An 18,827-nucleotide genomic window follows, 5' to 3' on the forward strand; every position below is an offset into this window, starting at 1 on the left:
TCCACCATGAACCACCGTCACCGGCAACTTCCGACCAGATCTACATCTTTCCGGCGACCTTTACTAAAAAAAAATTACATATTATTCATGACCTCATTCTCCTCTACCTTTCTATCTAATTAGATTTTCAAAAGGAAATAGCTTGAGAATTTCTCATTTTTTTAAAATATGATTTCCGGCCACCGTTTGCGGCCACCGTGAGCCTCCACTGCAAAAAATCAAACTGATACTTTGCTTACTCTAAACATCCACAACAAAACCCACAAAAATGAAGGCCGGAGCAACTTTTTTGGAGACAACCGCAACAACAATAGCTTCAGTTTAGTCTTCAAACATGCAACAACAACAGCATTCAGAAGATGAATTTTGATGTGATTTTCTTGTATTTTCAAGAGATGTAAGAATATTATTTTGTAGATTTATGAATCCGTTTTAGGTTTCTAATACTACTGACATCCTTTTGTTCATACTTTTACTGGATCTTTGATAGAGAATCTTTTTTATTGCAAATTCCTTGAAGAATTTTTTTGTAGGTTTTTTTTTGTTGATGCAAAAATCATATAAGGTTTTCTTAACCACAAAAAGTTGTAATTTTTACTGCAGTTTTGATTTTTTTTCGAATAAAACATGAAAACTTTTCTATTTAAGAACTAAGTAGGTTTGTTTAGAGTGCCATAATATTTTTTCTTTCCAAATAAAAAAAATGTCTTTTTCTTTTAATATTCAATTTCAGTTATGATTTTTATGATTTAACAAAAATATCATCCCATATTTTTTTTCAAAAAAATTCTCTCTTCCAATATAAATAATAAAATAGAGATACCAGAATTTTGCATATCCCAGATTTTATTAAAAAAATTCTCTTTCAATAAACCTCAAATTTTTTTGTATCAATAAATAAATAAAAATAATATTTAGGTCAACTAAAAACATAGATTCTTTCCTGAGAGTATCAATACTCTAGAAAGTCAGAACACCAGCAACTCATCCCTTTTTCTCGTTTTCATGTTATTTTTGTAGCTTTGATCTGGAATCTTCAATAATTTCTATAATTTCCAGTTTATTACTCATCTCAATTCGGAGACTTCGTCTCTCCGTTGATATCTCATCTGCTAACACCTCCCTTTACTGGCAATCAAAGAAAAAATATTAGATCCACGGCCAAGTTTGCAATACATATAAAGAAGATGCAAATGAGATGTTTTGTATGAAATATGTTTGTTACTTATCATTTTCTGCCGTGCTTTTTCAAAGATCCATTACTTATGTAGATTTTCTTTTTTTTGTTGTTGGGATAATTGTAAAATTATGTTAGGACTGTTTTTGGATATTTATTTTTTCATTAACTTCTCACTTCCTCATCTTTCCTATTGCTACTTTTCTTATTTTGCCTCATATGTTATGTTGATAAATTTGAACATGAAAGCGTAGTTTGTTAAGTAAATAAAATGAAGACAGGAGTAAAAGAAATGATGATTCTAAGGAACATTTTCATAGCTTTGTAAAGAGGAAAGAAATTCTTTTACCTGTCCATGTTCTTTCCTGCCCGTGTTCTTCTTTTATCTGCAGTGAGAGAAATTAAAATGGAGTTAAAACAAATGAGAAAATAAGAGAGTATTGAATTATGAAAGAGTATTGGATGCTATATAGAGTATTTGAAATTTGAAATTGAGATTTTGCCTCCATTGAAAAGTTTGAGTAATAACATTGAGAATAGTGAAATACTTTTGATTGTGTGCTTAAGTCTGACATTGGATTAGATCTTTTGGTATAAGAGAGAACCTTTTTTCATTTACCGTGCAAACCAAAATCTGTCCTATTCAGTTGGCATGTAATGTCACTAAGTTTTTTATATGCAAAGAAACTGAACTATAAGTTATTAGTACTTAGATGACATCATATCAGTTAAGTGTGGTCATTTGGTTAGAAAAAGTAATTTTAAGACATAATTTACCCTCAAATGTAAGATGTGGCAGCCAACCATTGATGGGCATAAATGAGTTTTCCACAACATACTCTTTTCTTATATTAAGAGGGATGTACCGTGACTACCGTAATTAGAATGTTAATTTGGGTATTTTAAGCAGCTATGTATATACGCTCAAACAAAATAAGGAACTTTTGCTCATCCAAAATAACTTAATGAACAATTCATATCGTCCAACCAAACACATCTATAACTCTAAGCCTTGATTTTTTTACTTAGGCCTTGCAAAATATAGTTCAACCCAACATACTCTCACCCATTGTGATCATGATATTACTTCAGTATGAAATATTTTCAAAATTGTTCTTGTGTTTTTTATGGATATACTTTGCAATTGGTTTATCAATTATCATTGTTAATTTAGTATAAATTTAATGAAAACGTCTTCATTATAGTTTTTGATTCATCACACAACAGTCCTATACCTTTTAAAGCTTATGCAAATATTCTTTTATCATTATATCATAAATAAATGATAAGAAACAATTATTTTATACAATTTTATTATTTCCTATAAAATTAATGTTAATATAAAAGGAAGGCTCAATTGTTCTTTTAGTCTATCAAACATTTTTTTTGGAAGGGATTTAGATTATCAAGCATAGCTAGTATACGATTATGGTTTCTTTATAATTTTTAAGTGAATTTAATTTGTCAAATTTTAAAGTATTCATAATTGTCTTGGTAGACAAAATGACACTAGTCATTGAAAATCGCATACACAAGTCGAGGAGTCAGAGTTCAAATCTCAATTACCACATTTTGACATTTTTGTCAATTGAGTTAGAACTTATTAACAATTGTTTTCTTATTTTTTTTATTCAATTGTATGAGATTTATGTCCCCCAAGAAGTTTCATTTTCTTTTTTCATAAATGAATTTACGCACTTAATTAAAAAATTAAGTCTCTCTATACTTCTCTCTTTATTTTTTACAAAAATACTTTTTTCATCTTAAAGCACACTAGTTTTCATTTTCTTCTTAAAATCATAAAAATTGATTTGATTAAATCATGTAGATTTTCTTCATGTTGACAGGAGTTGGGTTGGGGGGGGGGGGGGGGGTTCTTTACGAAGCATCCCAAAATTGCTAATCAGTGGAATCATATCTACACTGGAACATTTGGGCCTTGTCAAAGATTCAATGGAAGAGCAAGGAAAAATGCTCGTTAAGCACCAATGGTTTGCTCTCAAGAATCATAAACTGACGAAAATGCCCTAACATGAACGGTAGTTAACTGCCGTTTCAAACCTGTCATATATATGGAACCCAAAACACATTTTTGTTTAATTACCTAATGATACTTAAGTGTCGTCGTTCATACCTTTGGTTCAATTTTTATATTATGAAATGATTACTAAAAAATTAATAAGCAAATCCTTGATGCAATTTTTTCTCAGATTAGATTAACACAATGAGGAGAATGTGAATGCTGACCTACCTGTGATGCCTCTGAGTACTATTCTAAAAAGTACTAATAATTTTTCTGATAAATTGGGGGAAGGTGGATTTGGAACTGTCTACAAGGTAATGAATCAAGATAACATACAATATCCATTATGATATTTGTTTTGTATGATTTCTCCTCTTGCAAAATTCTTATACAGAGATTTGAAAAATGTTTTAGGGTGTTTTAATAGATGGAAGGGAAATTGCTGTAAGGCTTTCAAAAACTTCAGTTCAAGGTGTGGAGGAATTCAAGAATGAAGTTATGCCGATTGCCAAATTGCAGCATCGGAACCTTGTGAGACTGTTGGCTTTGCTGCATTGAGCAAAATGAAAAGCTTCTTATCTATTAATACTTGCCAAATTAAACATTTAAGTATGAACGACACTTCAATACCGTTGGTAATTAAACAAAAATGTGTTCTGAGTTCCGGTTTATGTCAGGTTTGAAATGACACTTAACTACATTTCATCAGCTAACGATAGTTACTTGTGGTTGACGGTATTTTCATCACCCAAGGATGTCTGAGAACAAACCATGGGTACATAACGAGCAATTTTCAAGAGCAATCTAAGTTAAATCTAGTCCACTTTGGCCCATAAGCAACCTCAGTATCCATCCTTATAGGCCTCTAATTTTTGGGGATTATTTACGCCTCTAATTTAGGTCTCATAAATAATTTAGATTTTTTTGGGTAGAGACTGTGAACATGGAAAAGCCAACATTGTTGACTATTGAATGTCATGGCAATTTGTCAAGTGGTAAAGCTAAAACCACTTTTGTTGACTTTAGGCATGTAAGCAAAGTGAAAATTTGGTTTGTCTTTGAAATTTCAAATATGGTGCCTATCATGCCAAAAAAAAAAATAGAGTAACAAATTGTTAGAAGACAATTTCAAATTGCCTTGCAATTTGAATCATTCAACTTTCGGTGCAATTGTCAAAAAGGGTTGGTTGGCATGTTAATCACACGGTACAACTTGTTGAAGCAATAAGCTTTTGCTTCTATAAATAGCCATGCCCGTAAACCATTTCATGCATCCCAAAATGATAACAACACAATAACAATACTTGTTTAGAGTAGTGAGAGAAAAAATATAGAGAGAAAAAATAGTTTCTTTTGTGAGGTTTCTCCTAGGTTGTGTTAGTTTGTATTCTCCTATTTATAAGAGATGGTGGTAATTGTACTCTCCTTGTATTTAGAGAGAGGTCTTGTAATTTCTTCCACTTAGTGAAAGTTCTCTACTCTTGCCCCGTGGTTTTTTCCCCTTATTTGTTGAGGGGTTTCCACGTAAAATATTGTGTGTTCAGTTCCTCTTTTCTCGTCTCTTATTTTAGCTGCGTGATAATATTTTGTTACTCTGATACCTAACAGTGGTATCAGATCAGCTGGTTCGTAGTTGTTATTCCGCTGTGATAAACTAGTGGTGTGGTAAGAAAAATCTTAGTATGCTTTGTGGTTGCAGTTTAAACTGATCTTCCACATCAGAAAAGAATTCTTATTATTCCGGTCTAGTTTGAAGAGAAAATGTTTGGTGTAAAAACCATGGCAACAAAATTTGAGACAGAGAAGTTCAACGGGAGAAATTTTTCCCTGTGGAAATTGAAGATAAGGGCAATTTTAAGAAAAGATAATTGCCTAGATGCAATAGATGGCAGACCTGCAGATATCACTGACGAAAAGTGGAAAGAGATGGATGATAATGCCGTTGCCAATTTGCACCTAGCAATGGCAGACTCGGTATTGTCAAGTATTGCTGAAAAGAAGACAGCAAAGGAGATTTGGGATACTCTAATAAAATTGTACGAGGTCAAATCACTCCACAACAGAATATTCTTAAAGAGAAGGCTCTACACTCTTCGAATGGGTGAATCCACATCCGTAACGAATCACATCAACACCCTGAATACGCTATTTTCTCAACTCACAGCTTCTGATTTCAGAATAGCAGAAAATAAGTGTGCTGAACTTCTACTTCAGAGTTTACCAGATTCGTATGATCAACTCATCATCAACATTACAAATAATAACATAACTGACACTCTTCACTTTGATGATGTCGCCGGTGCAATCCTTGAAGAAGAATCCAGGCGCAAGAACAAGGAAGAAAGGTCAGAGAGTTCAAAGCAAGCAGAGGCTTTGACGATGACGAGAGGCAGATCAACGGAACGTGGCCCCTGTGGGAGTCAAAATCATGGTAGGTCAAAATCTCGAAGAAAAAAGAATATCAAATGCTACGGTTGTGGCATGAGAGGGCACGTAAAGAAGGAGTGTTGGAATATCAAGAAGAATGGAGAGAAGAATTCTGAAGCTTCAACATCTCAAGGATGTGTTGCAAGTACCTCAGATGACGGAGAAATTCTGTATAGCGAAGCAGCAAACAGTTCTAAAGGCGGAAGACGACTCAACGATGTCTGGATAATGGATTCAGGTGCAACATGGCACATGACTCCACATCGAGATTGGTTTTACTCTTATGAACCTATCTCGGAAGGGTCAGTGTACATGGGAAATGACCATGCCTTAGAAATTGCTGGAATCGGTACTATTAGATTAAAGATGCATGATGGTACTGTTCGAAAAATACAAGGAGTGCGTCATGTAAAGGGGTTGAAGAAGAATTTATTGTCTATTGGACAATTGGATGATCTCGGGTGTAAGATCCACACTGAAAGTGGAATCTTGAAAGTAGTGAAAGGTAATCTTGTGGTGATGAAAGCAGAAAAAATCACAAGTAATCTATACATGCTTCTAGGAGATACATTGCAAGAGGCAGATGCATCGGTTGCAGCAGCAAGCCAAGAAGAAACAACAATGATGTGGCATCAAAGACTAGGCCATATGTCAGAACGTGGCTTGAAAGTCCTTGCGGAACGCAATCTCCTTCACGAGCTCAAGACGGTAAATTTACCATTCTGTGAGCACTGTGTGATAAGCAAGCAACATAGATTGAAGTTTGCTAGAGTTACTACTAGATGCAAACACATACTAGACTTGATACATTCTGATGTGTGGGAGTCACCAGAATGATCTCTGGGAGGAGCAAGATACTTCGTGTCATTCATTGATGACTATTCCAGAAGATTATGGGTGTACCCGATCAAGAAGAAGTCAGATGTGTTTCCAGTATTCAAGGCATTCAAAGCACAAATAGAGCTTGAAACTGGGAAGAAGATTAAGTGCTTGAGGACAGATAATGGAGGAGAATATGTAGATGGCGAGTTTCTAACATTTTGTAAACAAGAGGGTATTCTAACATGGTAAAGCCAACATTGTTGACTATTGAATGTCATGGCAATTTGTCAAGTGGTAAAGCTAAAACCACTTTTGTTGACTTTAGGCATGTAAGCAAAGTGAAAATTTGGTTTGTCTTTGAAATTTCAAATATGGTGCCTATCATGCCAAAAAAAAAAATAGAGTAACAAATTGTTAGAAGACAATTTCAAATTGCCTTGCAATTTGAATCATTCAACTTTCGGTGCAATTGTCAAAAAGGGTTGGTTGGCATGTTAATCACACGGTACAACTTGTTGAAGCAATAAGCTTTTGCTTCTATAAATAGCCATGCCCGTAAACCATTTCATGCATCCCAAAATGATAACAACACAATAACAATACTTGTTTAGAGTAGTGAGAGAAAAAATATAGAGAGAAAAAATAGTTTCTTCTGTGAGGTTTCTCCTAGGTTGTGTTAGTTTGTATTCTCCTATTTATAAGAGATAGTGGTAATTGTACTCTCCTTGTATTTAGAGAGAGGTCTTGTAATTTCTTCCACTTAGTGAAAGTTCTCTACTCTTGCCCCGTGGTTTTTTCCCCTTATTTGTTGAGGGGTTTCCACGTAAAATATTGTGTGTTCAGTTCCTCTTTTCTCGTCTCTTATTTTAGTTGCGTGATAATATTTTGTCTTACTCTGGTACCTAAGAGAGACTTAGAGCATCACAATGATTGTCGACCTTTAGCTAAGTACATGTTACGATGGAGTTAAAACTCCTCCATTTCTACTCTATTATATTGTTATAATTTTTACGAGTTTTTTTTTTGACAAATAATTTTTAAGAGTTTTTTTGAAGAGCATATTAAATAATTGAATCAACCTATAATATCATATTATTGTATTTATATTTTCATTTAACAATGAAAAAATGGAGAAAATCTTGACTCATTTTATCGGGTGTTTGGAAATGTAGTTTTAATGGTGAAAACTACGTCTTCATCTTATTATAAATATATTTTGGGTTGTTTAAGAAAATGATTAATTTTATTGATTTTATCGTAAAATAATGTAGAAATCGAAAATATCCATAATAATTAGTGTGGTTGAAAGTAATAGTAGCCGTAGTGAAATAGTTATGTATGCTCTTTAATTAAATGTTAAATAAGTTTTAATTAAATGTTAAATGAGTTTTGGATCATGTCTTGATTTTTTTTTTTGTGATGGCCGGGATTTGAACCCCAGACCTTGCATATTTTATGCATTGTCCCTACCAACTGAGCTAAGATCACATGCACAATTTTTAATATAAAATGCATGTATTAAATTTTTTAATACAATATCAAGTGTCTTACGAGCATCTCTGGTGACACGTTTGAGGTTTATAGGAACTTAAATTTGGTTTCATAACCATTATTAAGTGGATCTCAGAATACCACGTCACACTTATATAACTCAAGCATATTTTGCTCCAATGGTAGAAAAATTAAACAATTTATATGAAACTCACATTTTAAATGATTTTTAATTTGAAAAAAAAAACAACTTTTAATTTGATGATATGATAACTTATTTAAACTACTTCAATTTTTTTTTATTATTACCCATACTATCACATCATGGTTCCTCCAACACGGTAAAAAAATAAGTAACAATCAATCATTCTATGAAACTCACTTAAATATCTCCATTGAAGATGATCTAACGGCACGTCTTAGCATTTTTCAGAAGTTTTTTATTTCTACAAATATAATATTTTTCACTTTTAGTCTTTCTTAAATTTTATTTGACGCAATGGTTCCCCAAACAATTCCATTAACAAATTTGACCATTGTTGTTAAAGACGACACATATGACACTGTACATAGAGATTAAAAAAGAAAAATTATATTGTTATAAGGACCAAAAACTTGTGATAAAATAAAGTCCTCTATACAAATAACATTTAAATATTTTTTTGGAAACTCGATGCCGGACTAATTTGGAGGGTCAATCCCTTTCACTAGTCAGAGGTCAAATTGAATGCAGGACAAGACAAAGGCATTTGGGGATTCAAACTTAAGACCTAGAGGGGAGTACACTTCTAGGGCCAAGCCTTAGCCACCAGACCAACCTCTAGGGGATCAACTTTTTTTTAACAATGAAAAATAAATTTGTTGACGAAAAACATTCGAAGGATCATTATTTAATTTTTTTTAGAGGAACTAAAAATGAAAAGTGATATATTTACATAATTATTATGAGACAGTGGAAGTTGAAGCTTCATTTTGTAGCTTCAATCTCAATGCGAGTTTCCACCTTGAAATTGAATCAAATCTCATGATTTTGATTTAAAAAGAAATTAAAAAAATCCAACAACACATGTAACAACCGACTACTAAGGCGTAGTTAAATATATGGGTCAAGGTTTTAGGTAAAGGAAAAGTTTTTCATTGGTCAATGCTCCAAACTTTTACCTACTGTCAAATGACATTAACACTCTGTTTGGAACGCAAGAAATAGGGAAGAGAGATTGAGAGACGAGAGAAGATGGAGAGAAATGTTAAACTCATCCTTGTTTGGTGAGCAGAGAAAGAGGGACGAGAGATTAAAATTGGCATGGGCCCCACATGAATTTGTTTCTCGCCAACTCTGCGAAGAAACAAGGAGAGACACAACTTCATTAATGCTTTTCCTTTAATACCCTCCTCAACATTCAAGAGTTGCAGTACTTTTTTGCTGTTACGTGCTTATTTTATTTTATTTTTTGAAAAGTTGCTAACTTCTTGTTGTGCTTAACTGCTTATTGTTTTTAACGTAAAAAAAAAAACTGCTTATTGTTTTGTTTCAGGCATGCTTACTGATTAATTTTATCACATATTATTTGCTAACCGCATATTAATTCATTTGATCTATTAGTTACTATTTTTTGGAATTTTCATTTCATCTAATAATAATTTATTAGTATATTACTTCCCTAAAAAAATAGTTTATTAGTATATTATAAAAATATTAACAATTTAATCAATCAATAATTTGCTCATATAACAATTTTTTTGATAGATATCTCAAAAAGTTAAATTTGATTAAATATAATAGTTTAATTAATTACCTTAAATTGATAAAATTAGTTTAGATAATTTAATTATATCAATTAGATTTTATAAAATTTATAGAAGGTTTTTTAATTGAGGGGTATTTTAGTACTTTTGAAAGTAATCAACACTTCTCTCTCTTCTATTTCTCTTCAATCTCTCTTCTCATACTCTCTCTCACCACTTTCTCTCTTCACAATTTTTCTCCCGAACGAAACACCCTAAGTAACAAATTCCGTTGGTTAGTAGGAATCAAATTTTGTGTATTATAAATATTAAAGCCCCAAATTTTGAGGCTCCGTGTTAATGATTTTGTTGCACTTGCATGTGGCTGGCCTAAAGAGGTATGTATGTGTCCACTGATATATTTTTTTCAAACAAATAATAGTGAAATGATATTTGAACAACTAAAATGTGACAATTTTTGAGATACTATATCATTTGGGTTTTGAAGGACACATATTTCTATCCTTTGTTTTTGTTGGTCCATGTCCGATTTAATCACAGTTTCAAACGTGAGGACGAGGAGAACCATAAGCTTCTATTTCCTAATAGCAGTGTTTATGTCGTTGTAATTTCATATGATTTTCTAGCAAACGGTACACCAAGTCCAAAGTGACCCATTGCAGAGTTTTTGTGTGTATCTTTCTATGTAGCTTTCCTGGTTTGCTTTCTTTTCTTCTGATTTGCGTTCTTGCGGTTGGTACAAGAAATCAACATCCTTACAAATTGCTTTAACGATAATGCTCTTCTTCACCTATCAGTGTCTAACGCACATGCATTTACCACATTACTATGTTGCAAACATAGCATATATTAATGTGCTGCTAAGCTTTAATTGGCAAGTCAAATTTCAGCGGTCCACTATAGTGTGGTTAGTCAGTGTTAGCAATGAAATGAAACACACTTCGTGAGCTACTATGCTACAACGTTTACCTTTTTGGTACAATTATTTTATCTGAAATTGATTAATTAATTAGTGGGTTTCATCCTCAACTTCCATTCATTATATTTATGCTCCATTGACTCGATAAAGCATTGCACTTTCTAAATTATTTTCTTTTGTTTTTTCTTGGTCTCCAGTTAGCAATCAAGGGTGAAATTAATTTTGATATTATTCACACGGCACTAGAGCTGCAATACCACCAATCATATATTTCTTGTGCTATTTTATAATGTTTGAGTTGCATGGCATTAAAATTTGTGATATTTATCCCACAATATTTGATTATTTGTGGTCATGTATGACCTTGATTCCAAGAAAGGAATTGCCGTCAAATTATTTAGTTTTTTTGTTTGTTGTAGATGCATTGTGGTAAGATGTGTTTGAACAATACTCAATAAGTGTGGCGGCGTTGAATCAGTGGATTACTGGTTAAATAAAAATATATGCATGATTTACTTATTAAAATAGGCACAATTATAACTATAGTCGATTTGGTTCTTCCTAAGTTTCTAATCGTGAGAGTCACTAAAATTTTAAAACCTAGTACTATGTTTACACATTTAAAGTTATACTTTTTCTATAATTAATCAAACACAATTATACCTTTTTTACTTATTTTCAAATACAAAAAACTGAAAATAAGTTTATGACAGTAAATATTTCAAAACCTGAAACAAATTGCAACCATTGATTTGCTAGCTCGTTTCTCTGATCTGGAAACATTAGCTTTAGCCTTCAATAAATAATACGGTGTTTACTAACAGAGTGCGACACAATTGAGAAATAACGAGACGTCTTAAGCATGTGATTTTGGGCAGAATGCAATATAAAAAAAAAAAAAAAACATTTGAAGTTTTTCTTTCAAAAAAACATTTGAAGTTTTGATCAAACATAGTATTGCAGAGACAAGGACGGTGTGGGGCGCAAAGCAGTGAACGACCGGCGAAAGTCATCCTAAGAACGATAGCGGTGCGTGCAGGGTGCCTGAGCCCAGAGTAACACCATAGCAACATCAATAAACTATTTATGTACCGATGTACCATTAGCGGAAAATGTGTCCCAAGATTAATGAAACTTTTAATTTCGAGTACAACATGATCAATTTCATATTTCTAATTTTATTTAAATATTAATTATATTAATTGATTATATTGTACTCGAAATTAATTGATCAATATGAAACTTTTAAGGGTTAATTATGTTTTTGGTCCCTACAAAATTGCGACCTTGTAAGTTTAGTCCTTACTTAATTTTAATAGCATTTTTAATCCTTATAAAAAAAAGTTTACTTATAATTTTAGTCCATGCTAAAATAAATTTTGTTTAATTATCCTTAAACTCTTAAATTTTTTAACGATTCTTTTTATACAAGTTTAGAACACTATGAAAGGTTCACTTACTAAAATCTATAATTTTTTAACATGAAATAAATTAAATATGAATTTTTTAAAACGACAAAAGTTTAAGATATAAGTAACAAAAATATGGACGTAGAAATCAAATTTTTGCGATATTTTTTTCGGAGGACCTTTTAATAACGTTCTTAACACGCCTGTAAAAAATTGTTGAAAAACTTAAGAGTTTAAGCATAAATTAAACAAATTTGGATTGAGTAAGGACTAATATTGAGTGAAGAAATTTTTTGTAGGGATTAAAAATGCTATTAAAATTAAGTAAGGACCTATGAAGCCCCGATACGGATACGGATACGGGTACGATACGATACGGGTACGCGAATACGTCAAAAATTTGAAATTTAGGATACGATACGGCTTGGATACGTTTACAATTTTTTTTTAATATATATATATATATATATATATATATATATATATATATATTAGACATAAACGCACAAAAAATAAATAGCGTGAAATCTTAAAACTAATTACACCAAGTCAAAATACAATGGACCATTCACCAACTAAGATAGCATCCTTTAAACCAAAACATACCATATAAACAACCTGCACCATGATGATACTAAGGTAGTATGAAGATAGTCACCCTTTTCAAGTAATGGTCAATATAATGATCCCAATTTACAAAAATTAATACTTGTGATCAAAATACAAATAAAAATTTCAAATAAAAATTAAATTAAATTAAATCATTCGTATACTTCTGGGATACGTATCCGGGAGTATCCTTAACGTATCCTTAAGGTATCCAATATATTTTTAAATAAAAATTAAATTAAATCATTCGGATACTTCTGGGATACGTATCCGGGAGTATCCGCGGAGTATCGGTATCCGATACGTATCCGACACGGGTACGGCACCATTTTGGAGTATCCGGGCTTCATAGGTAAGGACTAAACTTACAAGGTCGCAATTTTGTAGGGACCAAAAACATAATTAACCCAACTTTTAATGAAACTTTTTTACTTAAGTCAGCGGCAAACTTTTCATAAGAGGTTTAATGCTACTGCATGTCCAAGGCTAGATTCGAATCCAAGACCTTAGTTAAGTTAGAAGAGACTCGTGTCATCTCATCTAACAGCTCTTATTCTCGTATCTCATTTTTTTATTTGTGTAAAATAGTCAAATAAAATTATCATGAACCAATGATTTCTCATTTACAAAAAAAAACAAAAAAAAAAGAAGAAGAAGAAGAAGAAATGATTAACACTATGTTTGAAATCACAGTAGGTGCCCCAGCTAAAAGTTGGCCATTCAAAGCATGAATTTTTAACTTCCTAACCATAATGTCGAAAAGGCACTAGAATCTGAGAGTTAATTGCCCAACACGTAACCGATAAAATGGTATTTCAAGCCATTCAACTAATTAAATGTATTGAATATTTGATTCAATTATTTATGTTTTCAATAGCATCTCCAAAGATAAACACCACGTCTAATACAAATGATTAATGGGTATGGTGTGTGAATGTTGTAAATCTTGAAGCATCGAGTTCAATTTTTAAAACTATTTTCATGATGTACCCTTTAAAATTGTTAATCTTCTTTCTAATCTCCTGTCTAATTAACTATGTTCTTTTTAACATAAAGCACATTGGAGTATAACTGAAAATAACACAATTACAATTTGAACTTGTTTTATACAATTTAGGAGGCATAGAAGGGTAGAACTAAAACAAATTCTGAAGAGTTTGAACACTATACACACCCAATCATTCATGACCAGTAACCACTACATTGATTATGGTTGATCTGGAAGATGGCTCAGTCTAAACTAGAACTACTTAAAGGAACAGTGCTAATCTTAGCTTCAAAGAAGAAAGCAGTTCTGATTAAGTTAGCTAACCTCCCTATAATTACGCACCAAACCTTCAGGTTCCAGTGGTGCTATAGTTACAATTGTTTCTGGCACTGGAAACAACATAGGTTCTGGTTGAGATGAACTACCTTGTGTACCAACAATTTTGTTACAAGTCTCAATAAGGCACTGTCTACATTTCGGACAAGACGAATGCGAACTTAGCCATTTGTCAATGCAACGAACATGAAATCCATGGTTACACTTTGGCAAAAGGCGCACTTTATCGCCGTTAGTGAACTCTGATAGACATATCACACACTCCGAGTCCAAACTCGGCAATTTTAGCTCGTCTGAGTAAATAACTGTGGTGAATTTCTTGAGAGCTTTCTTCTTGATTCCAGTGTTTGCTGCTCGAACTGGAGCGTTATCCGCTGAGCGATGATCACCGCTCATCACAACTAAATTGGAACATTTTAATGCACACCTTATGATTGAGTTCAAACAAAGTGAACAAATAAGAGCACATAATAGGACAGAGAGTACCATAACAACATTTGCATCAAAATTACCATCTCCAGCATATGATGATTCTTTAGTTGAATCATGGGTGCTTGTGGAAATTGGAGGGTTGGCTGAATTGGATGAGTGAAGGAGTAACCTTCTTGAGTGGAAATTCTCAACAAGGTCATGGAGGAGTGGTGAAACAAAGGAAGTAGTAGCATACATGTTTTTGTTTGAGGTGTTAATGTGTTTGAGCTTAATTTTGATTTTTGAGGTTGGTTGCACTAGGGGGATTTGTATATTTATAAGGTGGTTGGATTTGTTGTCTTTCTCTGATTGTGGCATGAAATTATTATTATCAATTATTATAATGTGGTAAATAGTGTAGCTAGGTAATCAGAATATTCCTAGAAGGTTATGGTTAGATATAGGGTATTTTTCTGTCTTTAACGTTGTTACCCCTTGGAGATAGATGTCTTCATTTACAAGTATATGGATACTCCACTAATTTAACCTTTTGTAAATTGCCTTTCAAATCAAGATGGGTCCATTATTAAATTTCAATCCCACCTTACACGTATAAGGATGTGCCACGTGGAAATTTGTATAAGCATTATATAAACGAGGAATAAATTTTTTCTAAATTTATAACGTATCTTCATTTCTTTATTTTAGAAATAATACCACAAAGAAGTAAGAACCCTTTTTTTATTCATATAATAATAATAATAATAATATGATAATGGTGTTATATATCTTGTTGCTATTCCTATAGGGACCCATGAGCACAAGAAGGAATAGGAAACTTCCAATAATAATAACATGAAAGTTGAAAAATACTAGTATATGGTATTGATTCCAAGGTTCCTCATTTTATTTATGCTCCATCTTTTGGGTCCCAATGAAAAGGACGAGTTCCAATATAGCAAGAATATGAGCAAAATGGCCTCATCCGTACTTGTCCAATGCCCATAGTAAAGGATTTCTCTTGCAATGCAACAAATGAATGTTGTTGCAGACTTGAACATCATTCTTAACAGGATTATTCTCTGCTTCTACACAGCAGGAGGAAATTACTTGCTGTGTTGATTTTGTAATTTGATCCCCTATAGTAAGAATAATGATTTATATGAATTGAGTTTATTGTTTAACGTGAATTTGAAAAACTATACATAAAAGGAAAATGTAACATTACTATTTTTTATGTTTTTATATTGAATCCAAGTCATTTTTATAAAATCGACTTGTAATTCTTTGTGAACTCATTTTAAATTCATATCTATTTAATGTAAGAATTGAGTTTTTGTCCATTAAGAGCATAAATTTTGCCATGTTAGTTGCACATGTTAGTTATTTACGAGAGGATAGTAGATTAAAGAATTAGTTACATTATTTATATGTTTATTGCTTTCAACTTGAATTGATTTCGTCTTTAGAGTCGATTCTACTTGAAGTTAGAATTTGCAGCGTTTAATTCAGAAATTGATTTTTAGACGTTCAACTCACTTTTATATAAATGTATCCAAATATAAATCACTTTAATTATCACGCACATGTGGTCATAATCAATTTACTCAAAATCCACTCTTGTCATCGGAGAACCAAGCATACACTATATAAGTTTGGCTTAAACGCACTATTCACCCCCTAAGTTTGGAAAAGTAGCGATTTTGACCCCCTTTTTAAAAAAAATGGGAAAAGTGATCATCCATGTTTAGGGAAATATGCTCTTTTGACCTTCTAGGAAAATATGCGTTTTGGCCCCTTATATTTACAAAAAGTTGCGATTATGGACCCTATATTGGGACACGTGACGTCTTCTCAATAACTTTGCAACCTTTAGAGCAAAAATTGCTATTTTTTTTGTTAGGGGGCCAAAATCGCAACTTTTTAAAAGTTAAGGTGTCAAAAATGCATTAAGCCTGTAAGTTTTACTTACCACGCGATGTAATAACATTCCAATACAATTTATATTTTATATTATTTTTCTAAACTTTTCTCCTATCTAGGACTTCTATAAAAAAAATTGTAATAGGTTGAACCAAAAGCACTTCAATCAATTCAACGTAATTCCGTCGTTGTTCAATCTTATTTCATTATACTATCATTCTAATGGATATGGATTTGCTGCCGTAGAAAAATACATGGTTTCATGCAGTAATTAATCACAAGAATTGATATCAGATCGGACGATCAATATTACAAATTGGTTTTAATACAGCTGAACGATCTCGACTATTAATCCAATCAGATGATTTTGATCTATTTCAACGTTTTGCCATTACCGCAGGAAATCCAAGTTCAACTCAAATGAGATTGAACCAACTCACAAATTGACCGATACCTAGTTCAACCGATTGAACGTGTCAGTTCTGTCAAAATTTAAAAAAATGAGTGTGTGTTTTGCATATGATAACATGTTTGAAAATGCAACATGTTAGTGGTGTATCGGATCAGAACAGAAGACGTTTGTATTCAAGTTGGTCCAGTATTTCTTTCCGTCGGCATGAGAAACTGTTTTACTATCTTCACATTTGTGCAAGTGGTTAGATCACAATCCCTTGGACACTATATAGGAACAGTATAAAGCAGCACTGTTCATTAATGGAATTTTTTTTGATCAAATTGGCACAATGTAAAAGCCAAATTTGATCTCAATCTGATTCTGTACTTTTTGGCTTTAACACGGGAGTTGTTCAAGGCGGAAAGTACTTTCCTAGATTAGATAGTATTATATAAATTTATCAATATATGTGGAGTTATTTTTCTCCTTCATTTCATTTCATTTCATTTTTAGTTTATTTGCTTTATCAGGTATTAAAACATGACTATAGTAGCCGCAAGAAAATTTGATACGTTGTGTTTGAAGGATTCATGTTTAATACAAAATCATGGTAAATAGTCACGTTTATTTTGAAGTTACAACTATTAGCTTCATATTTTCACAATGAAAAAAGACTTTAAACGTGCAGCAGCAGTGACACCGTACAACCAAATATGTTATTACGTGAGTTTCATGCTCCTTCGGACTAAAATAATTGACTCTGGTCAGAAAATTATACTAAAGATAGTACTATCATAAAAATCTCTATAATTTTTTTACCAACAATTTGAAAATAATTTTTATTTCATTGTTGATTTATTATTATATGGTCCTGATATTTTGTATATGTTAGGAATATTTCGGGCATAATTGTATATACTAAGCCTTAGTGCATGTCGATAACAAAATTTTGTGTCGAGTTATTTTCGACACTTTTTATTGCACTGCCCTTGAGTACATGGTCTAACATATCTATGATTTTATTCTTAAATTGTTTAGTATAGCCTAACTAATCTCATACACATGATGAAAGAAACTCTGGTAATCTGAAATTTGATCAGGGAAGTAAGCAAAACTTGCCCGAGAATCTTTCAATTTACTTTACTTTAGTTCTTATGTGATAAAAAAGTGTGGGAAATCAAGGAATGAGATAAATCTCATAGATTTTTTGAATTAAGATTAAGATAAATCTCATAGATGAATCACATGTTGGATATCTTGTTGGGTTGGATATCCAGCTCTTGACTCTTGACTCTTGTTGTACTCCGATGGGCATTACCAGCTTAGCTATCTACCTGGATGTATATCTTGATGGGTTGGATATCACTTATGGTGATGGTCATTGTTGATGTGGACCCACAATCCGGGAGAGATAACATCCACAATGGAGACCCTCAACTTTGAGGTCTTAAATGGGTCCCACATTGACACATCACTTTTTTATTATTTTTTAATAATAGTACCTAATAGGTACTCAACCACTACAATGGAGATCCTCCAACAAAAGGTCTAAATAGGACCCACCAATAACATTAAAAAACCAAGGTAAATTGCAATTGAAAATCAATAGTACAATGACATTGATTATTTTAAGCAAAAGTAATGTGGGACCCACTTAAGCATTGAGGTCTTAAGTGAGACCCTGGGTCTTAGAAGACTCCCAAAAAATTTCTCCACAATGGGGATACCTATTAGGTACCGGGTCTTAAATAGTTAAGACCCTACCATTGTGGATGGTCTAAGGGTAAGAGCAAGAGAGGTCATATTTTTATTTTTAATCAAATCAAGAGAGGTCATATTCATATTCATATCAGTGGGAAAACAATAAGATTGGATTAATTTCTTCAACTTTGTAGTTTTTGAATATTAAACAAATTTGATGCACGTGCTTTTTCTCGATTTGGATAAGATTTGCCTGGATATAGGAATCAACATTTTATTATATTATTTTTTGACAAAGATTTTAATTATATTATCAAACATTCACTTTTTTATTTTTATTTTTTTTGTCTTCTTAAACTTAGCTCAGTTGATCTGAACAATGCATAATATATGCAAGTTTGGGGTTCGAATCTCAGCTACCACCAACAAAAACATACGCTCTTTTCCACTT

The 18,827-nt window shown here is 32.3% G+C and overlaps 1 protein-coding gene and 1 long non-coding RNA gene across 2 annotated transcripts; both read right to left on the reverse strand.

The window, feature by feature from the left end:
• Nucleotides 1-828: 828 nt before the first annotated feature.
• LOC146941647 (uncharacterized) lies at nucleotides 829-1,995 on the reverse strand. The gene is made up of 2 exons (XR_015033526.1): nucleotides 1,527-1,995; nucleotides 829-1,128 (listed from the first exon to the last, which is right to left on the reverse strand). It is a non-coding gene; the product is annotated as an uncharacterized LOC146941647 (long non-coding RNA).
• Nucleotides 1,996-13,691: 11,696 nt separating this feature from the next.
• LOC146941648 (RING-H2 finger protein ATL78-like) lies at nucleotides 13,692-14,714 on the reverse strand. The gene has a single exon (XM_085755472.1). It carries the CDS (start codon nucleotides 14,614-14,616, stop codon nucleotides 13,927-13,929), a length of 690 nt encoding a protein of 229 aa, XP_085611598.1. The 5' UTR covers nucleotides 14,617-14,714; the 3' UTR covers nucleotides 13,692-13,926.
• Between the last annotated feature and the right edge of the window lie 4,113 nt (nucleotides 14,715-18,827).

Source organism: Medicago sativa, chromosome 3, assembly GCF_051527215.1.
Source record: "Medicago sativa cultivar Bolivia chromosome 3, Bolivia_mono, whole genome shotgun sequence".
In the NCBI taxonomy this organism is placed as follows: Eukaryota; Viridiplantae; Streptophyta; class Magnoliopsida; order Fabales; family Fabaceae; genus Medicago; species Medicago sativa.

What these genes read in the sequence shown, in the direction of transcription:
- LOC146941648 (XM_085755472.1), bottom strand. Translation starts at nt 14,616, where the DNA reads ATGTATGCTACTACTTCCTTTGTTTCACCACTCCTCCATGACCTTGTT.